Source organism: Lepeophtheirus salmonis, chromosome 14, assembly GCF_016086655.4.
Source record: "Lepeophtheirus salmonis chromosome 14, UVic_Lsal_1.4, whole genome shotgun sequence".
Taxonomy (NCBI): Eukaryota; Metazoa; Arthropoda; class Copepoda; order Siphonostomatoida; family Caligidae; genus Lepeophtheirus; species Lepeophtheirus salmonis.
In genome coordinates this window covers 10,728,416-10,748,618 of record NC_052144.2, presented here as the reverse complement: position 1 = coordinate 10,748,618, position 20,203 = coordinate 10,728,416, and the positions used below count along the sequence as shown (strand labels likewise).

The 20,203-nt window shown below is 31.3% G+C and overlaps 2 protein-coding genes and 1 long non-coding RNA gene across 4 annotated transcripts in view; 2 read left to right on the top strand and 1 right to left on the bottom strand.

Moving 5' to 3' along the window:
* Window positions 1-370: 370 nt before the first annotated feature.
* Window positions 371-1,252, bottom strand: LOC121129715 (uncharacterized). The gene has a single exon (XM_040725434.2). The coding sequence runs from the start codon at window positions 1,207-1,209 to the stop codon at window positions 532-534; it is 678 nt and encodes a 225-aa protein (XP_040581368.1). The 5' UTR covers window positions 1,210-1,252; the 3' UTR covers window positions 371-531.
* Window positions 1,253-1,674: 422 nt separating this feature from the next.
* Window positions 1,675-2,391, top strand: LOC121129716 (uncharacterized). Its single transcript, XR_005868493.2, has 2 exons — window positions 1,675-1,783; window positions 1,911-2,391. It is a non-coding gene; the product is annotated as an uncharacterized lncRNA (long non-coding RNA).
* Window positions 2,392-15,415: 13,024 nt separating this feature from the next.
* The window catches only part of LOC121129132 (ATP-sensitive inward rectifier potassium channel 12), a 34,581-nt gene continuing 29,793 nt past the window's right edge, over window positions 15,416-20,203 (top strand). Inside the window, exons 1-2 of one of the 2 annotated variants that reach the window (XM_071893570.1) lie at window positions 15,416-15,717; window positions 16,253-16,461. In XM_071893570.1, coding sequence (XP_071749671.1) covers window positions 16,265-16,461 — 197 coding nt within the window. In that variant the 5' untranslated portion in view covers window positions 15,416-15,717; window positions 16,253-16,264. Of the gene's footprint in view, window positions 15,718-16,077; window positions 16,462-20,203 lie in introns of both variants that reach the window. The other variant, XM_071893571.1, reaches the window with a different exon arrangement.

The following is a 20,203-nucleotide window of genomic DNA, read 5'->3' as shown; positions in this document are numbered from 1 at the left end:
GTCTTTTTTTCACTACAAACTACTAAACTCTAGTTATAACTAATGTAAGATCTATCCTATTCCTAAAATTAATATTTTCTCAATTTATTTTAATCAAGACAAAAGTGATAAAATTTCGACCATATCACCAGTGTCAAGTAATTGAAAACTAAAAGTTATCTGATTTTTAACAAAAAGACACTCAACTTTCTGGTTTCTAACAATATTACTTTGCATTAAGTTTGAAAGTTGTTATATATATATATCTGTTCAAAAATGTTGACATTTATATTTTACATTCCCTATGATTAAGTAAATTATATACGAAAAAAGATTGTATAGTCATTAGTCATTTTTCAACTGAATTGTAATAACTGTTAAACATTGCATATTATAGTTTTTGAATAAACTTTATTTCATTTGAAAATCATGTTATATTCTTTAAAAAATATATTTATATCACCAATACCCAAATTTGTTTCTAATAGAAAATCTGTTTGCAATTTGTTTTCTATAATATGAATTGCTAAAATTATATACAGGATTAAACAACTAAACGTCTCCATTCCATGTTTTGAAAAATCTATCCAGTTGTTCAACCCTTAAGCGAATTGGTCGGATTCCAGTTCGTACAAATACCTCATCTGACTCTTCAATCTCACATTTATTTGTATCCTCCTCCTTGAGACATCTTCTCACTTCGGTGTCATAGTTGTAATCAAGAGGACAAGCAAATAATTGAGGCTCAAATCCACCATCATCTTGAGGCTTACACAACCAAAACCTTGAGCAAGAGTTCACATTAGGGAATGTTCCCATGGCAGTACATTTGAAACTAAAACTTGGCACTACTACAGTAAAAGTTTCTCCATCAATGACCGTTGTTGGTTCCGGAGAACTAGTTGTAACAGTTGATGTAGGAACTACTGTCGTACTATGAGGGATTTCAACGGCTCCTTCACTAGAACACTCTGGAACAGCCCAGGGATGATTGCAGATAGAGAGCTGTTCATCGAAAACGGTTCCGGTAGGACAGAAGAAATGGAAAGGAGTATATATTTTATTTCCATAAAAGTCCACACAACGATAAAACTCAGTACAGGACTCGGGGCTCCTAACAAATCCTTCGGCTCTACATTCGAAGTTATTTTCTTTGCCCTTTGGAGTAGACCGAGCATATACCAAGGAGAGAGTGAATAGTATGGAATAAGAAATGGTTTTAAAAAACATATTTATGTATCACTGTCTGGATGTTGACTGTTGACTTTTTTGTATTGAGCTATTAAATATATATAGATTCATTTAAGTCTATGTGTGAGCACTTTGGAGATGGAAAAATGCGGCGAGGGCAAATGCCTTTCCTGCGCAAATCCAATAGAAATCTCGAATGGTTTCTCTTATGCATGTTACTTTCTAACTTTTGGAGATTCCATTGTTTGCGGATCTAATTGACACTTATTCCATATTCATTTGCATGTTATATTCATTTAATTGCTAAAATTGAAAATGAATGTCATTAAATATTATGGAATTATGGTAAAAAATCAATACGAATTAAGATCCAACAGCAAGAGAAAATCAGTTTTCCTTTAATACACATTGTTTAGATATGAACAACATAATATTTTTGTCGGGCACGCCCTTGTCCGTGAAGAAGAAAATATTCCCACTAATTATGCTTCAGTTACTTCTCGAAGACACTACGAAGTGCTTTGCATCCCTTGTACAATAATTGAAAAAGGAAAACTTTACTTGTTACTTGACTGAAATGAAAGGTGCTGTTCCATGGATCATAATTACCCAAGTAAATATTTTATTTATACTTACGTTAGAGCATTGACCCCATTAAGCAAATGATAATTATTTATAGGAAAAACAAATAATTTTTTATTGTATCATTAAGGTTCTTAATATAACTGTATTATTTCTAGGGGCGATTTACGATTTGACTCTGGAATACCGTGCATCATTGAACATCGGCACAAAAATTGAATAAGCAATTAGTCATTGTATACTTACATCATTTATGTAAATAATAATTAAGTAGACGGTGTCTGATGTGGAAACTTCCTACTCAGCTTAAACTAAAGTCCATATTTTGACAACTTGCGACTTAATTTCACAATCAAAGACTCGCGACTTGACTTGGACTCAAAATATATTTTATACTAAACCCAAGAAAAGTCTTAACACTATGGTCCAGTGGCGCATGAACCATAGGGTCCAAGGAGACATAAGTCCCCACTTTTGCAAAATATTTATCATTGTATAAAATTATCATCTTGTCTAAAAACTCGTAAAAGTATATAAAAATTTGTTAAATTTTTTTGATTTATTTTCTTCATTTTGTCTTAGCGATGAAAAGGGATGTTAATTTGTTTTTTAAATTGCCAATCTAATGACTAAATTTTATTTCCTACGCAGCTGTTGTCATTATTATCTAATTCCCCAGTAGTTAACTTCCTTTCCAAATATATTCAATTATATTCAAATATTATTGAACACTTGTGTGTACTCATAAAGGACGGAGAGTAACCTTGAGGATGAGGATGTGTTGCGGGGCTATAATTGTAAGCCCTTGTAGTATAGGTGGGGGGGGAGGATTGTAAATTTAAAAAATGAGCAAATTCAATTTTAGCCCAACTTTTCTAATGACTATATATGTTCGTAGTATTGTTGTGAAAACTCCCAACCCAGAAAATTACTTTTTAAACATGAATGGTTTTTTTAAGCTTGCAAATAATGTTATTATTAAAACCCTTTTGAACTTGAAGCAATAGCTTTATAATATTTTCAATTAATAATTGATATTTTTAAGTATATATTGAAGGTTAAAGTCACACAAAATGTCAACTTTTTCTAAATTTTTATTTTAGTGTGTGTACTAGTGTACTCCATTTTTAGTATGATCTGTTAGTTAAATTTTTTGTTGAATATTGATGAAAATTTTCAGTCTTTAAAGTCCGTTTTTGTGACCTCTATAACCATTTGAAAATGATGTTTTTTCTGACATTCTCTATTTGTAAAGAGATTCCGAGGTCTTAAATTAAAATTATAAAAATTAATGTTGCTGAAGTTCAAAAGTTTTATTAGAGTGTTTCTTTTCTCCAGTGATAGAGAAAATTATAGGACAAGGGCGCATCGGTGGGCACGTCGAAGATGGGTTAACGTTCACATATATTATATAGACAGCGTGTGTTATATTTGAGATTTTTTTTCAATAAACACAATAAAAAATATGTTAGTGAGAAGTTTGTATCAGAATATTTTCATTAAAACATCAAATTAAGAGGAATTGTTAATGATTTAAAAAATCAATAAAAAATCCGGATATTCAAATATTCGGACAAGTTTCAAATTATAATTTTTTAATTTTGGACGTTATTCAATGATATTTACCAATTTCGGACAACATGAAATATCGAAATATAGGAGAAAAATATAAATACGAGTGCAAATGCTGCATTGAATATTTACTTCTTGGATGAATAAAATTCAAAAGACAACCTACCTACTCTTAAACGCAGGTAAATCCCTGTTTATTTAGCAATCCTTGAGATGAAGGATCTCATATTATATTGGAGCATAATATTGGATAAAGAATCTTCTGCTGTCTTCTCATATCTTTCCCTAAACAAAGTCTATTCGTCCAAATGACTGCTGAGAGTTCAAGATTCAACTTTGCACATTGACAATCAACATTGCTTCAAGTGGAATTGTTGCGTTCATCCAGTCAGACTTCATATATTCATATGAGCATCTGTTATTAGTTCCAAAACAATTATTTATATTTGTACACGAACTGTTGATAGTTTCCCCAGGTTTACCCGGAAAAAAAGGACTTTTTCTTGAGTGCTTAGTATATCTCTTGCATCCGGAAGGTAGGGTTAAAATGGAAGTTCATTGTAAGACACAAAGTAGAATTGAGGATCAATGACGGAATAATTCTTGCACATATCTTTTTTTAATTTCCTTTTCCAAAGAATACCTGCTACTAGCTACAGAAAGACTTGGGGGGTATGGGGGGGGCTAAGAGACGAATTTGAGTCAATTGTAGACAAAAGTCCTTTAATTTTATTACTTGATACTTTATGAAAGTGATTTATTACGTAATAATTAAATAAAAAGTATTCTTGACTCGAAGTGGTTCTTTCAAAGATGAGTTGGACAACCCAAGAAGTTAATTTCAAGAATCTACTCTTTTCATGAAATAAAAAACGTATGAAGTCCTTCTCAGTTCCCGCTAGTAGTCCTTGAATTAAATTTTGGATTTAAATTCATTACAACCAATCCATCTATTAGTCAATTTTACTATTACAAGGTTAGGTAATAAGAAAATATTTTTTTTTCTTCGGAAAGAGTTTCTAGATGAGTAAGGACTGTCTCTCCTCATTTTGATGCCAATATCAAATAAGTTCAATCCCTGGAATCTGTTTGAGCAAGGATTGACTCACAAAGATAACGAAGAACTATCATCCTTTTGGATCCGGATCTTTCAAGATAATACGATTATAGCCCATTCATGAATTACTCATTCTCATGAATTTGAGGAATGGGACCAACATTTCTTCTCATAAAAGTCCAGATAATTTTTATTGAGGAAGTATAACTTTCTTGCTCCTTGAAATAAAGAAAACAACAGTCAACATCTATTAAGAATTTATCTTCATACAATTTATATATGTTTACCCTCTGATCTCTTATGCAATGGAAAAAAATTAGTAATAACTATGTTTTAATATTTTTTTGTAAATTTTTTAGTATTTTTGAATTAAATACTCAGGACTGATACTTACCACTTCAACTTTTTTTTTTAAATAATATTTAAAAGATACATAATGATATCCACATGGTCCATTTAAATATAAATTAATTAAATAGTATTTACCTTATAATTGTTTTTATTAAGTTAGGAGTTTAAATGCAATTATTTATTTTAGAATGCATTGGCTGTGGCTTATACCAAATTAATTGATTTAAGTTTATTTCATCCCTTGTTTGAGTATTATAATTTGTTTGAAAATTAGTAAAAATAGTGATTTCTATACTACGCATACAACTTCATAATTAAGGAAGATTAAGGCATCAAGAGATTGATGATGAGGATTACCACATGTCTTTTAAATATTTTATTAGAAATCGATATGATTCAAAATCATTCTCATATTTGGGAATTTCGATACTACGATAACTCTCCCTAAATATATGCTACGATAACTTATCTTTGACCTAGTACCATGAGGTCTTACTCAAATAAATACACTTTTTGCTTCAGATTCGAAATACATTTTTTATTAGAACAAATTATTTTTTATTGTGTTTAAACATTAACAAACAATACAAATTATTTGAAGCATTGAAGATCTTCTGATAATAAAGGCTTCCTGTTAACTCGCTGTTAAGTTTTTTTTTTTACTATTTTGATTTATTATATTGATATCCAATTCTTTTCTTGTTCTCATGAATTAATAATTTACCTGAAATTAGTATTTTTTACCTTACAGTTGAAAATTTTAAATGCTATACATAGAACATATTGGTTAAAAGTATGATTCTCCTCACATTCTACTTCGGCAATACCTGAAGCATAAGGGTCATGTTAAAAATACTTTATTTGATTAAATATTGACCGGTTATTTTTAAAGTTGAAAAAGTTTGAAAAACATCACAGCATGTAAGTAAGGGTAAGGCCTATCAAAATTGGTTGATATCGACCTCATCAAGTAATTTTTGAGACATCATATATAGTCTAGTTGATGTTTGTTTAGCTGCTAAAAACGTATCATTGCTGATAGTTGTTACTTTGTCTTTGAGTCTTTCCCATTCATCAGGCCAACATGAAAAATATTTTAAAAGTGAAGCTGGGAGCAGTCCATGACAGTTAGTTTTTTCCATTCATTTCTCTTGGTTACAATATCAGGCAAGAACAGTGATTTCCACTTCATTATGATCTAGGATGTGTCAGAAGAAGAGGTCGTTAGCTGTGGCTAAACAAACAAGGGAAGATTTGTGGAGTTAGTCAGAGGTCAGATCGTTGGGAGAGTGCCAGGAAAACTATAAAGCTCAGTACAGTTGGAACAATCTAAAATTGCAATAGAACGATGGTCTTCGTCTCTTAATAAACCTTATTTCTTGTTCAAAGAGAACAAAACGCCATGCATGATGTAGTTAGTCAAATGACCCAAATCCTCGAAGTTGTCTATCTTGGACTGTGAATTCATACTTCCAATAGATATCAAGTCATGTTATGTGAACCATAACAAGTGACTTATTGGCTCTTTCAACAAATTTTTATTAATATTTTTCTTGGATGATACAATTTTAATATTTTGAAAGTACGTTTGTAATAATGGTCTTCACTGATATTTATCAAAGAATATGAATATTACAACTATATATTAAAATATTCATTCAATCTAATTTAGATGAGAATCCGGCTTCAACTTTATTAAATTGTAAAACAAACACAAGAGTAAATTCCTTTGTCAATGTCAAATATATTTATTTATTGAATATATGTAAATACATATTTAACGACGGCAGAAATAGCTCTAAATTATTTTTTCGACACTTATGTATATCTAATTTGGCTAATTGTAGTACGTATGGTTGGGAACAATTCTATGGGAAGGTTTCAAGCCCTCAAAGATTTCAGGTGCCTTCTATTTCTGAATGTAATATATTATGCTAATTCTTGTTCGTTAATCCATGAGTCTTGTCCAACACGAATAATTTATCACGTCTAATGATATTATAATTAATCACGTAATTACACTTCTTACCTTGGAACCCCAATAGAGTTTTTTTATTTTTATGTTAGCATAATATATATTATATTAGTGATAGGTATCAGCTAAAAAGAATTTTGTCATTTTTTCCCGACACAAATTTAATGAGCCAGGAAGTATATTTAACATGAACTCGTTTCTATACCTAATCTAAAGTCACATTCCTTTGTACTTCTTTTTTTTTCAACTTAACGCCTGCGATATTTAATTCATTTTATACTATGTTCCTTATAAACACTGTTAGAGGTTGCGGACCAAATTGTTGGGGTAATATCATTGCGTGGTAAAATCGTTGTGTACATTATCATGGTTAGACAAAATCGTTGTGAGTAATATCATCGTATAACAATATCATTTTAAACAATATGATTGTGGGTAATTTCATTGGAAGACAATATCATCGTGTGTAATTTCTTTGCAATTTATATTATATTTGGACTATGAAACTATTGAAGGATGAAGAAACATACCAGGATAGAATCCTTATAATATGCTACAACACACTATGGACCACAGGTTATGTAGGTCAACTACTGGTACCTGAGGCAAGTTAAATTTATCTGTCACCGCTTCCCTGAGCATCAATAAACCCTACCAATATCCCAAATAAACACCGGCTCTCAGGTTGTACAGGTAAAGTGCTAGACCCCAAGGCAGTTTTAACTCCACCGCCGCCGCGTTTCTAAGTACCAAGGAACCCTTTTATTATGCTATGAACTGCTGGTCACTGAGGCAAGTTAAATTTATCACCTGCCGCTCCCTGAGCAATAAAGAAACCCTTCCTATATCCCAATATATACGCAGGCCCAAAGTTTGGTATCATCTTATGTTTTAAATTTTAGGAGTTCAATTGATCCATAGCACGAGCTATATGGATCTGAAATTCAGTCTTGATTTTTTGCCAAACATTCATTTCAATATGTGTCCGATTTAACGAAGACTTTACTACTAACTTACAAGATGAAATATAATAATAATTGATTTATATTATTTTAAATATATACATATAAGTGATTTATTATTATTATTAGTTAACAACAAATTGGCTGAGACTCATGTATTAAGGAGTAACGTAAACCTGATCCGGATAATCTGTTCCTTTATTTAAACATTGATGGCAATAATCTCCCTTTCTGTAAAAAGTAGTTTAAGGTATTACTGGAAAGTCCAGTTTATAGACTACTATACATGAAATATTTTTAAAATTTTTTGTTTAAAATAAAATATTATGTATATAGCATTAAAAATTGGAAAGTACAGTTTAAAGACCTTCATACATGACATTTTTTTTAGTAATTTTTATTTCAGCAAAGATATTACTAGCATTTTAAATTAAATTATATAAAAATTTTTTTAAATATATCGCATATAGCCTTCTAACAAGGAAACTAATATTTATTATACTTTCATTTGTTAAATTACTCTATGATTCTATTTATAATAGTAAAGTCATATCACTTATTTTAAGTATTATTTATTATTAAAAATTTTCATATGTATATACATATATACAATTTTTTTATATAATAATTTAATAACATACAGACAAAAAATCAAGATGTATCATATTTAGAAACTAAATAATAATTTACCTATTGATTAGATATCCCATAACTACCAATTTCATATTTGCTTATTCCATTATCAAGTTCACTCATAGCCTATGAGTGAACTTTCATAGGGATAAAATGCATATATTTTATGTAGTTATGTAATATCAAATATGTTACGAATTGCCGATTTATGGAGAGGGAAAAATCTTGCAGTAGGGGTGCGTGGATGTCTAGAAATGTTTTGGAGAATCCCATAGAAATGCTGGATATTTATTACTTAATTTATGGAAATCAATTTGACGTCATTTATATTTAATGCAGATAAATTTTTAATCTTTCATCAAGTATTTTTTTTCTCAATCTGTTGCTTCGTTTAATTGCACCATACGATAGTGTTCAATATCACAAATAAAGTGTTATGGATTAAATAAAAATTATAATGGACTTGAAAACTTTTATCAGCTAGTATTTTGAAAGGGTTTCAAAAAATTTGTTAATGCGACGTACATTAATTTAAACCCGACATTAGGGCCTTCTATCTTTATTACCGCACAATTTGAAAGTACTTTGTCTTAACTTCTCCTTTTCTTTCAAAAACTATCATACCCAAATTTCATATTATACAATTCAATTACAAGTATTTAAAACTATCCTCTTTTGCACAATGTGGTGTTCTTTAATTCATGAAAATGTCATTCAATTCTCCTGATGTTTAAGAGAGTTGTGTTGTTTTATTTCCATAAAGAATTTTGGTTTAGCCTATAACATAAACACTACGAAAAAATGGCGTAAAATTTCCAGTTTAATTGGTCATAACTTCCTTAATATTGAAACTAAAGACATGATTTTGGTATGAAAATATCTTTTTTACTATTTTCTATCAGATAAAACAGGTTTACAAGGAAACGTAGAGTTTGAAATTTTTTGGAACAAATATATTCTATGAGTTTACCATATTATATTATGTAATTTAAAAATAAATATTGGAAAGGTTCCTAAATATTATATTAAAACTTCCGAAAAGATATGGAAACTTTGGATCTTTATTAATTAGTCATATGATTGTTTAAAATTTTAAATGCGATATGCCTAATATCTTATTTCAAACTAAAATAAATATAAAAAATATCATGGATGTAAGTCTATAAACTGTACTTTCCAGTAATACCTTCAACCAATGTTTACAATTAGGTAGACTATTGCTATCAACGTTTAAATAAGGGGATCAATGATCCAGATCAGGTTTGCGTTATTACATAATACATGATTCTAGGGCAATTTCATGATAATAAAAATATAGTAATTCATTATTTCACATATGAAGAAATATGAAAGGTTGTGTAATGATAAATTTGAAACGTTGCGTAAGACAACGACTTATATCATAAATAATGAGTAGAGAATAGTTTTATCTCTTTTAGACACTATGGACTCGTTAATATTTGTAAGTGTATTTGTTTTAATTAATTTAATTATTGTTAAGTCATTTTATATTTATTTTTTAGCAAAATACATCATGATCTAGAGGATTTTTATTCATGTATTTCGATATTGTCAAAGTTCGAGAGACACTATGAGAAATTATGTCTTTAAGATGCCAAAAGCACCAACACAAATCAAGTTTATATTTCCTGAATGCAAGATTATCTTAGAAAATGGTTCTGAGGCTGTGGCAATAGCTATATTGACGCACACAGTTTGTGTCAAGAGCAAAAACTAAGCCTGCTGAAAATACTAAAATCCAAGTGTCAGATATGGTATCTCGTCTTCCTTCATGTGAGAAAACTAGTAGTTTCGTTCGTAACCTAAGAGAAAGAACAGAGTGTGTGTTTTTTTTTTTTGTATTTTTTTTGGACTGATGTAAATTATTTAAAAGAGTTAAAACGGTCGTGGATGAAAAAAGGTTGAGCAGTTGTTTCAGTCCTGTGAAACGATATTGGGTAATGATATCCCCAAGTCTATAAAGTAAAGACAAAGTTCTTAGGTTTAATAAAATCACTTACAGTAATACAGGAGATAAAATGTGTGAAACAGACGGATATATTCTCTATGAAGCAATCTCCTGAGGAATTCATATAATCATTGGCAGTGAATGTCCGAAGTAAGGCAAACACTTGTGGGTTTTCGATGAAGTGTCAATGTGAAAGAAGTGTTGATTATACAGAGGAAATAATTCGTATAGTGATATTGACGGGCAGCCCATAAATATTCAAAAAAATCACAATTGGCACAATTCCGGATGTGGATCAGAAAAGATTATCCGAACTCATACAAATGATTGAATCCGGAGAACGGTGCAGTAGTAACATTAGTAGACTAAGGATTTGTGAGCAATCACTCATTTTTTTGTTTAAAAATTGGTCCTTTTTTAGTCTGGTATGAAATAGAGAAAACTATGTATATAATGCAATCAGGGCTATGATTACATCATCAGACATGTGAGGGAGCCAAATCCCGACTGCAGCTAATAAGAAGAAGGGGAAATTTGCCACAAAATTACTTTTGAATTATACCCATTGAATTTTGCAACAAAGAAAAAACACTTTTGAGAATTTCTTTCTCGACTTTGATTGGATATTTTGCAATTTAACTTGAATCTATTAGGGGTCATGGGTCACTCCTGACATGTTCATTGTACTACACAACCTATTTTGAAGAGATAAAGAAAACGGTTCGTACTTCAGAGAAAATAATTTTTTGTATTCACAAAATCCTGACATTCCATTTATGCAAAAAGTTGAACCTATAATCAGATGACAAAACACACAATCAATCATAGTCTATGACGTCACTATTGCTAGAATTTTCAATTTAATGTATTGCACCGACTCCTAGCCTGAAAAACAGATTTTGACAAAACACGCAACCACTCATCTACAATGACCTCAATATTAAAAGCGTGGTGGAAGTCAAACATCAGTCGTACACGCGTTATGGTATAATCTTGTATTTCTATTAACCTTGATGTAGACATTGAACGATCTTTAGGTATGGTTAATACTACAAATAATGATGGAATGTAAAAATAAACGGAATAATATATTTCTAAAATCTTGATTTATCGTTATATTATAGCAAAATTTGTAAATAAATTTTGGTAAATATAAAACAAGAGTATTTTTTTTTAAATTGGTAGACTGAAGAATGAATTTTCTTTTTCTTAGCAGTTGGCATTATTATTTATAAAGAAATGAGGGGAAAAAATGACTACATTCATTTTACCAATTGTAGGATTTCGGTTCACAAGGGCCCCACAGGAATCCTTATCAAGTGGGGATGGTTACAATGGACGTCTTGATGGAGTTATTACTGATATGGTGAGGAGGGTAAGCTGTGTGGACGATATTTTTCTCTACGTCGAAAAGATGGAAACTCATTGGTGGAGGATAATTGATTTCTTGGAACCTATGGAAAGATCAGGTGTCATTCTCAAGATAAAATGTTTTCATTTTCAAGTAAGGGTGTTGACTTTGCGGGATTTAGAATTTTTGAATGCAGGATTGAACTCTTTTCTAAGTTATAGCCATCCAGTCCTTTCCAACTCCGAAATATATTGCCGATATTCGATCATGGTTTGGATTTATCAACCAAGTTGCCCATTATAGTAGACGAAGAAACAATTTAAACACTTGCTCAGTCCATTAACGGCGTTTGCTTGGAAATGTGTACTGAAGGAGGCTTTTAAAAAGACAAAAAATCTAGTTATACAAAAAAATAAAGGAGCAGTTAAAATATCTGTTATGCGTAAACTTATTTCTTGGTTATTACATAAATCAGAAGCATAGTTTATGTGACTCTGAGTGTCTTGAATGCTGTGACGATACCTGGACGGTTACTTTTGTTGGTTCACATTTCTTATCTGAAGCGGGAAAAAGATATGGGCCTATAGAAGGAGAAATACTGGCAGTGACATGGTCATTGGAGCAAACCATATACTTAATTCAAGGTTGTAATGAATTTTTGGTGGTGTCATATCACAACCCACTTGTTATGTCGCTGGGAGATCGAACCTTAGATGCGAATGTTCCTACTTAAACAACGGACTCTCTTGTGGAAATTTAGAATTGTAAATCTACCAAAGAAAACAAATGTGCAGTTTTCAACGCAGTACCTAGATATCCTATTGGAGAAATAAAGGATACCAGGCAACAGAAGAGGAAAATACGGTTATGGCGTTGGTGAATCATGGATCTCAAAAAATAAGAATTACAAGGGGAGAGTAGTAGATGCAACTAAAGACGATGAGGCATCACAAGCATTATTGGCTAAAATAAGATGTGATGGTCAAATGTTCTCTAACTGATACCTTTGCAGTGAACAAAAATACGCTGAAATTTTTCAACAAAGTGAAGGGTATGATTATGTACCAAGACAGGTTCGTTTTACCTGAAAAACTCCGTGCTGAGGTGTCATGCAGCTCATCAAGGTGTATCTACAATGACAGCCCATACTTCCTCATGTGTATTCTGGCAATATTGAGAAAACTAAACAGGGATGCCAATCGTGTTATTCAATTGCTCATCATGGACAAGACAAATGTCCACACGGTTATGCCTAGTATTCCAAGCTCTTCGTTTGATGCCGTAGTGGCTGATTATTGGGATATTAAGGGGCATAAGTATCTCGTAGTCACTGACAAAATGTCAGGGTGGACCGAAGTTTATGGATACATTGGGTCAAAATGCCTTTTGAGAAGTTTAAGAAAGTTGTTAATTTCGGAGTTCCAGAATAAATATCGAGTTAAAATGGACCTGAATTAAAATCCCACGAAACAAAAAAGCTTTTACGAGGCTACAGCAATATTTTCTCCTTTTACAGGTGCATATCATTTTTCCATCCTGGGGGAAGAAACGTGAAACAACCAAGATAACCTTCCAGGTATCATCACAACATTCAGAAAGATCAGAGTCAAATACACATATTTCGTCTACATATTTCCCTCAATCTAACAAAAGAGCTGAAATAGCTATTAAAGAAGAAAAAAGAATGCTACAAGAAAATATGGGTACAAATGGAATCCTAAATACAGACAAATTCCTATGATCAATACTTTTTGTCAGAAATACTTCAGACCATATTACTAGAATTGATCATAAATCTCAAGAGGATTTTTATTCAAAATATATTTTGACTCATATTAACTAATTTTTATTATATTTCATCTTATATCTTAGAGAGAAAAACGTTTGTAATCATAGAACGCACATTGAAGTGAATGTTCGGCAGGACATCAAGGGGCGGGGGATTTTAGATGTTCATAACAAGTGCTATGGATCAATAAAACCCCCTAAATCAAAAACATAAGCTAAATATATATATATATATCTAACTCTAGTTATAATTACATCCAAATCGGTCACATCAGGTTAAAAATTCTTCATTCAACGCATTTGTTTAAAAAAATTATGGAATTACACGTATATTTTTATAAGTCAGAACAATCCTTTCTTGTGCAATGGAATTAAATCTCGATAATTAAACTTCTTGTTGCATTTTTTTCAATCAATTAAACTTAAATTACTAAATATATGGATGAGCAAAAATTTTAAAAGTGAACAAAACTTCAGAAGCTGGCATATTTCTATTACTTATAGCGAAGGACCACTGTTTGGTTACCACACAAAAGAAGACTGGCTAGGCCACTCAGTGAGATTAATATTCTTCTTCTTGAGACACTCCTTCGTTGCTTTGGCCATATGTTTTCGATACATTTCAGTGCTCAAAGACCCATCCAAATCCCATTTTCCGTGACTTGGCCTGAAGGAAAGAGAGCCGAGATTTCCAGGGTACATGGGCCCGTCCATCCTCACTTTGATGAAGTGAAGTCATATTTTTACCATAGTAAAGTAATTACCAAAACATAAATCCCCCCCCCCACTCCCTGCTTGACAATGGATATGGTGTTCTTGGGGTTTTTTCTTCCCTAAACACACTTTTTTGTTTTGTTCATATAATGTCTCTCACTGTAACGACAAACCTACCATTGAAATTATAGGACTTTTTTTCTTTGTCAGTGGGTAAACTCACGAAATCGGTAAGGGATGAAAACCATAGTATCTCCTATGTATATATATTTAACATAATTAATCATCAACTTGACAGGGGCTACTTAAAAGTGTAGTATATTCGCATCTTCAAGGGAATCCGCAGGATTATATATATATATGTTGTTGTTGTTGGTAGTTTTTTTTTTGGGGGGGGGGGGGGCTTGGTTTTTTTTTTTTTTTTTTTTTTTTTAAATATTTCAAGAAGCAATTTCCAGAAATTATTTTTTTTTTTTAAAGTTTCAATAACCTATAGTTACTCACAGAAAATTAAATTTTTTGCAAAAAAATTCGAAAATCCATAGTTACTTAGAGAAAATTAAATTTTTGGGAAAAAAAAATTTAAAAATTATTTTTTTTAAATTTTAATGATCTATAGTTACTCACAGAAAATTATTTTTTTTTGCAAAAAAATCCATAGTTACTTTGATGGGAAAAAAAAATTAAAAATCGATTGTTATTCAAGAAAAATTAATTTTTTTTTAATAAATTACAAAATTTAAAATATTTAAGTTTTTTTTGGGAAAATGTTTCCAGAATCCATAGGTACTCACATGAAAATAAATTTTTTGCAAAAAAAATCATAGTTTCTTACAGAAAATTAAATTTTTTGGGAAAAAAAAATTGATAAATTATATTTGTTGTAATAAAAATTCAAATAATAATTTATTTTTTAGAAAAAAGTTTCCACATTCCAAAGTTACTCAGAGAGAATTAAATTTTTGTGGAATAATTTTGAATCATGAATTTTGTAGGAATTTTTTTTCAAATAATGAATTTTTTTGGAATTTTTATTAAAAAAATCAATACCTATTTACAAAAATAACATTCTTTGGATATAAGTCTAGTAAAAGGCAAATGTTCCTTAATTTGGGGAGGGAGCCACAGCGCCTCCAGCCTCTACTTTGTCTTTAGCTGTCCATCCTTGTAAGCCATGAAATAATTCTTCAATTAATGATCATAAATAATACAAATACTTTTTAGTCCCTCTTCGTATTTCTTGGATTGTAAATTCCTTGTAAAGAAAAAATAATATACCAAATGTCACTCCAAAACAAGTTATTCCGTTTACAATGTAGTACTACGTTTGTAGTCAGTGGAGAAACGCCAATACACTCGCGGTTTTCTTCTTTTTGTCAGGCGTTTCTATATTTTTCATATTTAAATCGTTCGACCAGTCGTTTATAAAAAGCTGAGAGGCCCAGAAGAAGCTCCCTTTGTATCATTTATTGTCTATTAATATTATACGCACGCTTATTAGAGTGATCATTAACAAAACTATAACAATCTCAAATAATACAACATTAATCCTTCGATAACTATTCTCAATTAAAATACTTAGTAGAAATTAAGGTAAGATGATCTGTGTCTATTCTTAAATTATACAAGTATATTAAATATTATTATATATTCAAAAAAATTTTTGTCCTGATTGGTCGTTTCCTTTCAAATTGTTGCATATACATTAAATGGCGAGTTTACAGATAAACACTCTTGAACAAAAATAAATAAACGGAAAAAATCCCCTTTTTATAAAATATCATTTACACCCAATATTTTCCAGAGATTTTTTTTCCAATTTATGGCATAATTTGAGATAATGACAAAATATTAACTATAGTTTTATGGTCTTTCAAACAAAATTTGTAAATTTTTAATACTTCCATTGTGCCAATGAATTTGCAAAAGATTAAGCAGAAAATTTATTCATAGAAATTGACGATAATAATTCGTGGAAGAGTACAAATGACATCCAGACTCAAATTATTCTAGCTTGCTTTGATGTTGACGGACTACATAACAAATGTATCTCTGTTGAGAAATCTAGATCTACATATATGAAAATGAATCAATTCATTCTGACAAAAAATGAATTCTTCTCTTCCAGGATCAAGCTTTAATGTCACGAACGGATAATAGGGAGAGATATAATACCACACTTAAAATTCGACCCTATGATGATGATGAGGACGAAGATGAAGAGGAGGAGGATGGAAAGAGTAAGAGCTCTAAAAAGGGTGAAATCAATCCTTGTTTCATCACAATAGAGAATGAAGAAGGCGGATTAGAGCGGGTTCAAGTTGATTTGGATGAAAAGTAAGGTTCTTTTAGTTATTATGTATTTTCGGGAAATATTATAATATTTATGTACACTGAACAGGTATAGGAGCGTTCAGGGCCAACTTCTATTAGTACAATATAGACATGAGTACTAGTGTTGGGTTTACGTCTGAGATCGTTACAACTGTTCATATGACCGAACTAATTGGGTTCAAGTTTAGTTTGTACCAGGCTTGCAGTCAAATTCGACTACACAAAAAACAGTTAAATACAATATCAGACCAAAAAAAAAAAAGTATTTTATGAACCAAAACCACAAAAAACTTATCTCAGTGAGGTCTCAACACTAATACATAGTACCTATGATCAGGATTTTGGTGTAATTATGTTTAATATTTTGGGCAAAATATTTTTATGTATAAATCTAATACATAACAGTATAATGAAGAAGCAAAAATAAACACGTTTTTTACAGTCTTATTTCAATCATAATGTGTCATTATTGAAACTACACAATAGCTTATGATTCTGGCAAGTAGTCCTTCCCTTCTGAACAAATTTATGTTGCTTTTTAGTATCTATACAATTATAAGGTTCGTAGTAGTCTTGTCAAATACCCATTTTTTACTTAGAACATATAGATATACAAGTTGCAACGTTGAATTATGACAATCAATACTTTTAACTTTAACGAGTTATATTTCTGTAGATACTTTGCGTGTTTTTCTTACGTATTCTTTGGACATATATGTCCAAAGAATACATATTTTTCATTTATCTTGAATATAATAAAAATTGAACTCAATTTGCTAATACAACCAAATATGACACCTTGAATAAGCCTCTTTTTTCTTGTGATTTTGACTATTCTCAATAGATATATTTTTATAATACTAGGGAAATCAAGTTTTCTAAAGCATCCTCACTTTTACATAGCTAGGAATAGTTAGTAATACAAACCAATAATAGTTATTTAACTAATATTAGGAATGATTTTGAATGCCTGCCAAGAATCTCAAAAACAAAATAACATTTGCAAGTCCATAATAAAACCGAATGAATCAAATAATCGTAATATAATTTTGATACATCTTAAATATCGTCTTCAATCAAACAATATACAATTGGCTCGAATGGCACACACTTAGTAATTTATTTATTTTTGTAAATAAGCAATATAGCTGCTTAGAAGAGGATTCCTGAGTCAATCAGTTTGGAAATTGCAACGACATTCAAATAAAATCTACAGAAATTCATAAATACCTTATATTTTTCAAAACATAATCACTTAATAGTTCCCACTAACTATTTATAAGCAGTAGCAGAATAGAATGTACTTTGCAGACAAAACCATAAAAAAAGAGGCACATTATCTTTAAAGTCTAGAATAATCTTTCACTTCTTTTCCAATCGCAAAATGGACTCACAAGTAGTAAAGAAATCACTACTAAGGGATCAGGCTTAAAGCACCCAGGTTATATAAATATCCATATAGATATACATTTCTGGATTATATGCATCAAGGGCACTTATCAATGAAATGATTTTCTTAGAGTAGATGACGAAGCAGTCTTGACTTAAGGAGAAAAGGACTCAAAAAATCAATTAAGGAACGGTGGATGAGAACTATCCATGTTCCTTACTGTCCCTCTCAGTCGTTTTATGGAACTCCATAGCTCTGATATGTAGAAGTATACGAGGATCTCGTAAAAGATCTGGAAGAATTGAAGTATTCTTGAGCATAGAGACAATGACTGACGAGGTCAGAAGTCACTATCATAGACCTTGATGTGAAGCGCATTTTTGCAAAGCAGGATTCTTCCATTCAATAAGATGATATCCACCGAGTGAGGCACAAAGACTAAGAGTCAAGATCCCTTTAAAAGGAATTTGTCAGTTAAAGAGAGGATCAGAAGGTGTATTAGATATCCAAATGAAAAAAAATGAAAAAAAAAACCCATGAATTCCTAGGAACAGAATGGATGGGTGGATATGGATGAATATATCCGAATCTTTCGTATGAAAGATCCATCCAAAACACTATGAATTAAACGTATTTCCACGCAGTTCACAACTTTTTTATCTTCCATCGGCTCTAAGTATTTATCTATAATGATTAATTAACACTTATCTGTTGTGACGCCATCAAAAAAGTTGTTAGCTAGCGCCAACCAGACTGCTTTGCAAGTTTCTTATCGACAAACCTTATATATGGTCACCTTGGGCAGGAGCACCGCCTTGTTGCAGGACTACATTATGTCTCTGGGAAGTTAGCCCAAACCCACGTGAGGAAGTGATCCTCCAGACTATATTTCCTACATCAAGAAGCTTGCCGATCTTCATGTAAGTGTCATGTTCAGACTCCATTTTCTTGATAACTTAGAAAAAAAAATTAAACAAATGAAATGTCTACACTGTGTTATGAAATGTTCAACGTGCCTAACTTTATGAATGTCTGTACCTGAAAAACTTAAGAGAAACTCTCAATTACCCAAATGACTTAGTTTTTAGATTTCAACGTTGTATGCAAATCATAATTACTATGTTGCATTAAATAAAACTTTATAGTATTTCTATATTTCTTTCTTTGACCACAAAGACGATAAAAATTATTTTGTACGAGAATATAAGACCCCTGCAGTTAAATGATAATAATTATTCGACAATTAGTGAAATATTAATGATAAATCAAACTCCTTTTCTAATAACGATGAATATTCCTCACAATATTCATTTACACAAAGCTATTAATCAAGTGGCAAAACGTCCTTGTTAGCTGGAGTAGATTCCTTGGGTACATGAATCTCCCCCTCCAAGATGCGACTTTTTATGATAGCATAGATGACGATATCTTTATCCTTTCCCCTCTTGACTTATGGAATTTGTTCTTCCCCTTACCGAATTTACTTTGTTAATACAATTACAAGGATTATAAATAATTGAAGGAGTCTGCGTCGTTATTTATAATCTATAGGATAATATTCACCGCCATAGACGATAACATTGAACAAACATTGCCTATGTTTAGTCTTGAGACTAGATCCAAAACATTTTTTTATTGGTTCGATTGGGTCTGATATTTCGATCCAAACTGCGATCCCAGAATGTAGACCGAATTGTTTTCAAATTGTGAACCTATTATTTTTGGTCTCAGTATATGGATCGATTCCATTCCTATGGTGTGATCTGAATACTTTGAATTTTAAACTTCAACAAGATATAATTTATTAATTAATAATCAAGTTTAACAAAATAAATACTATAAATATATGTGTGTCTGATCTCTCTTAATCAATAATGTGCCTTAGTGACAATAATGGCTTCCAGGTGGCAGGGCGGAAGGCCTGGTACTCTATGTGGATGTAGTATTCTGTCATGGAGCCCCAGTAGTGGCTGACAATGGCTTTTAGGGGCTTGAAAAAAGGAGCTCAAAAGACTCATTCAAAAGAGTAATGCAACAGAGGATATGGTTTTTTTCATTGCAGGTGTCAAAAGTGGCCTCTGCACCCTCACAAGGATCTTTCCATCCACTTTTTTTTACCTCTTTGGACAGTCTTGTGTGAAGCCCCAAGATCTCTTGCATGGGCCCTCATGGACTTGAGGAGATTAGCCTTGGCTTTTTTCTTTAACTCCTCCGTTTCGGACTTGCTGACGGCGTGGACGGTGGTCCTGGAGACGCCCAGTGCTTGTATTGTGTGAATGGAAATTCGTCAATCACGTTCAAGTTTCGTTTTTTGAGTTTGTACGTGAGCTAGAGAGCTCAGATTTTTTTAACTGA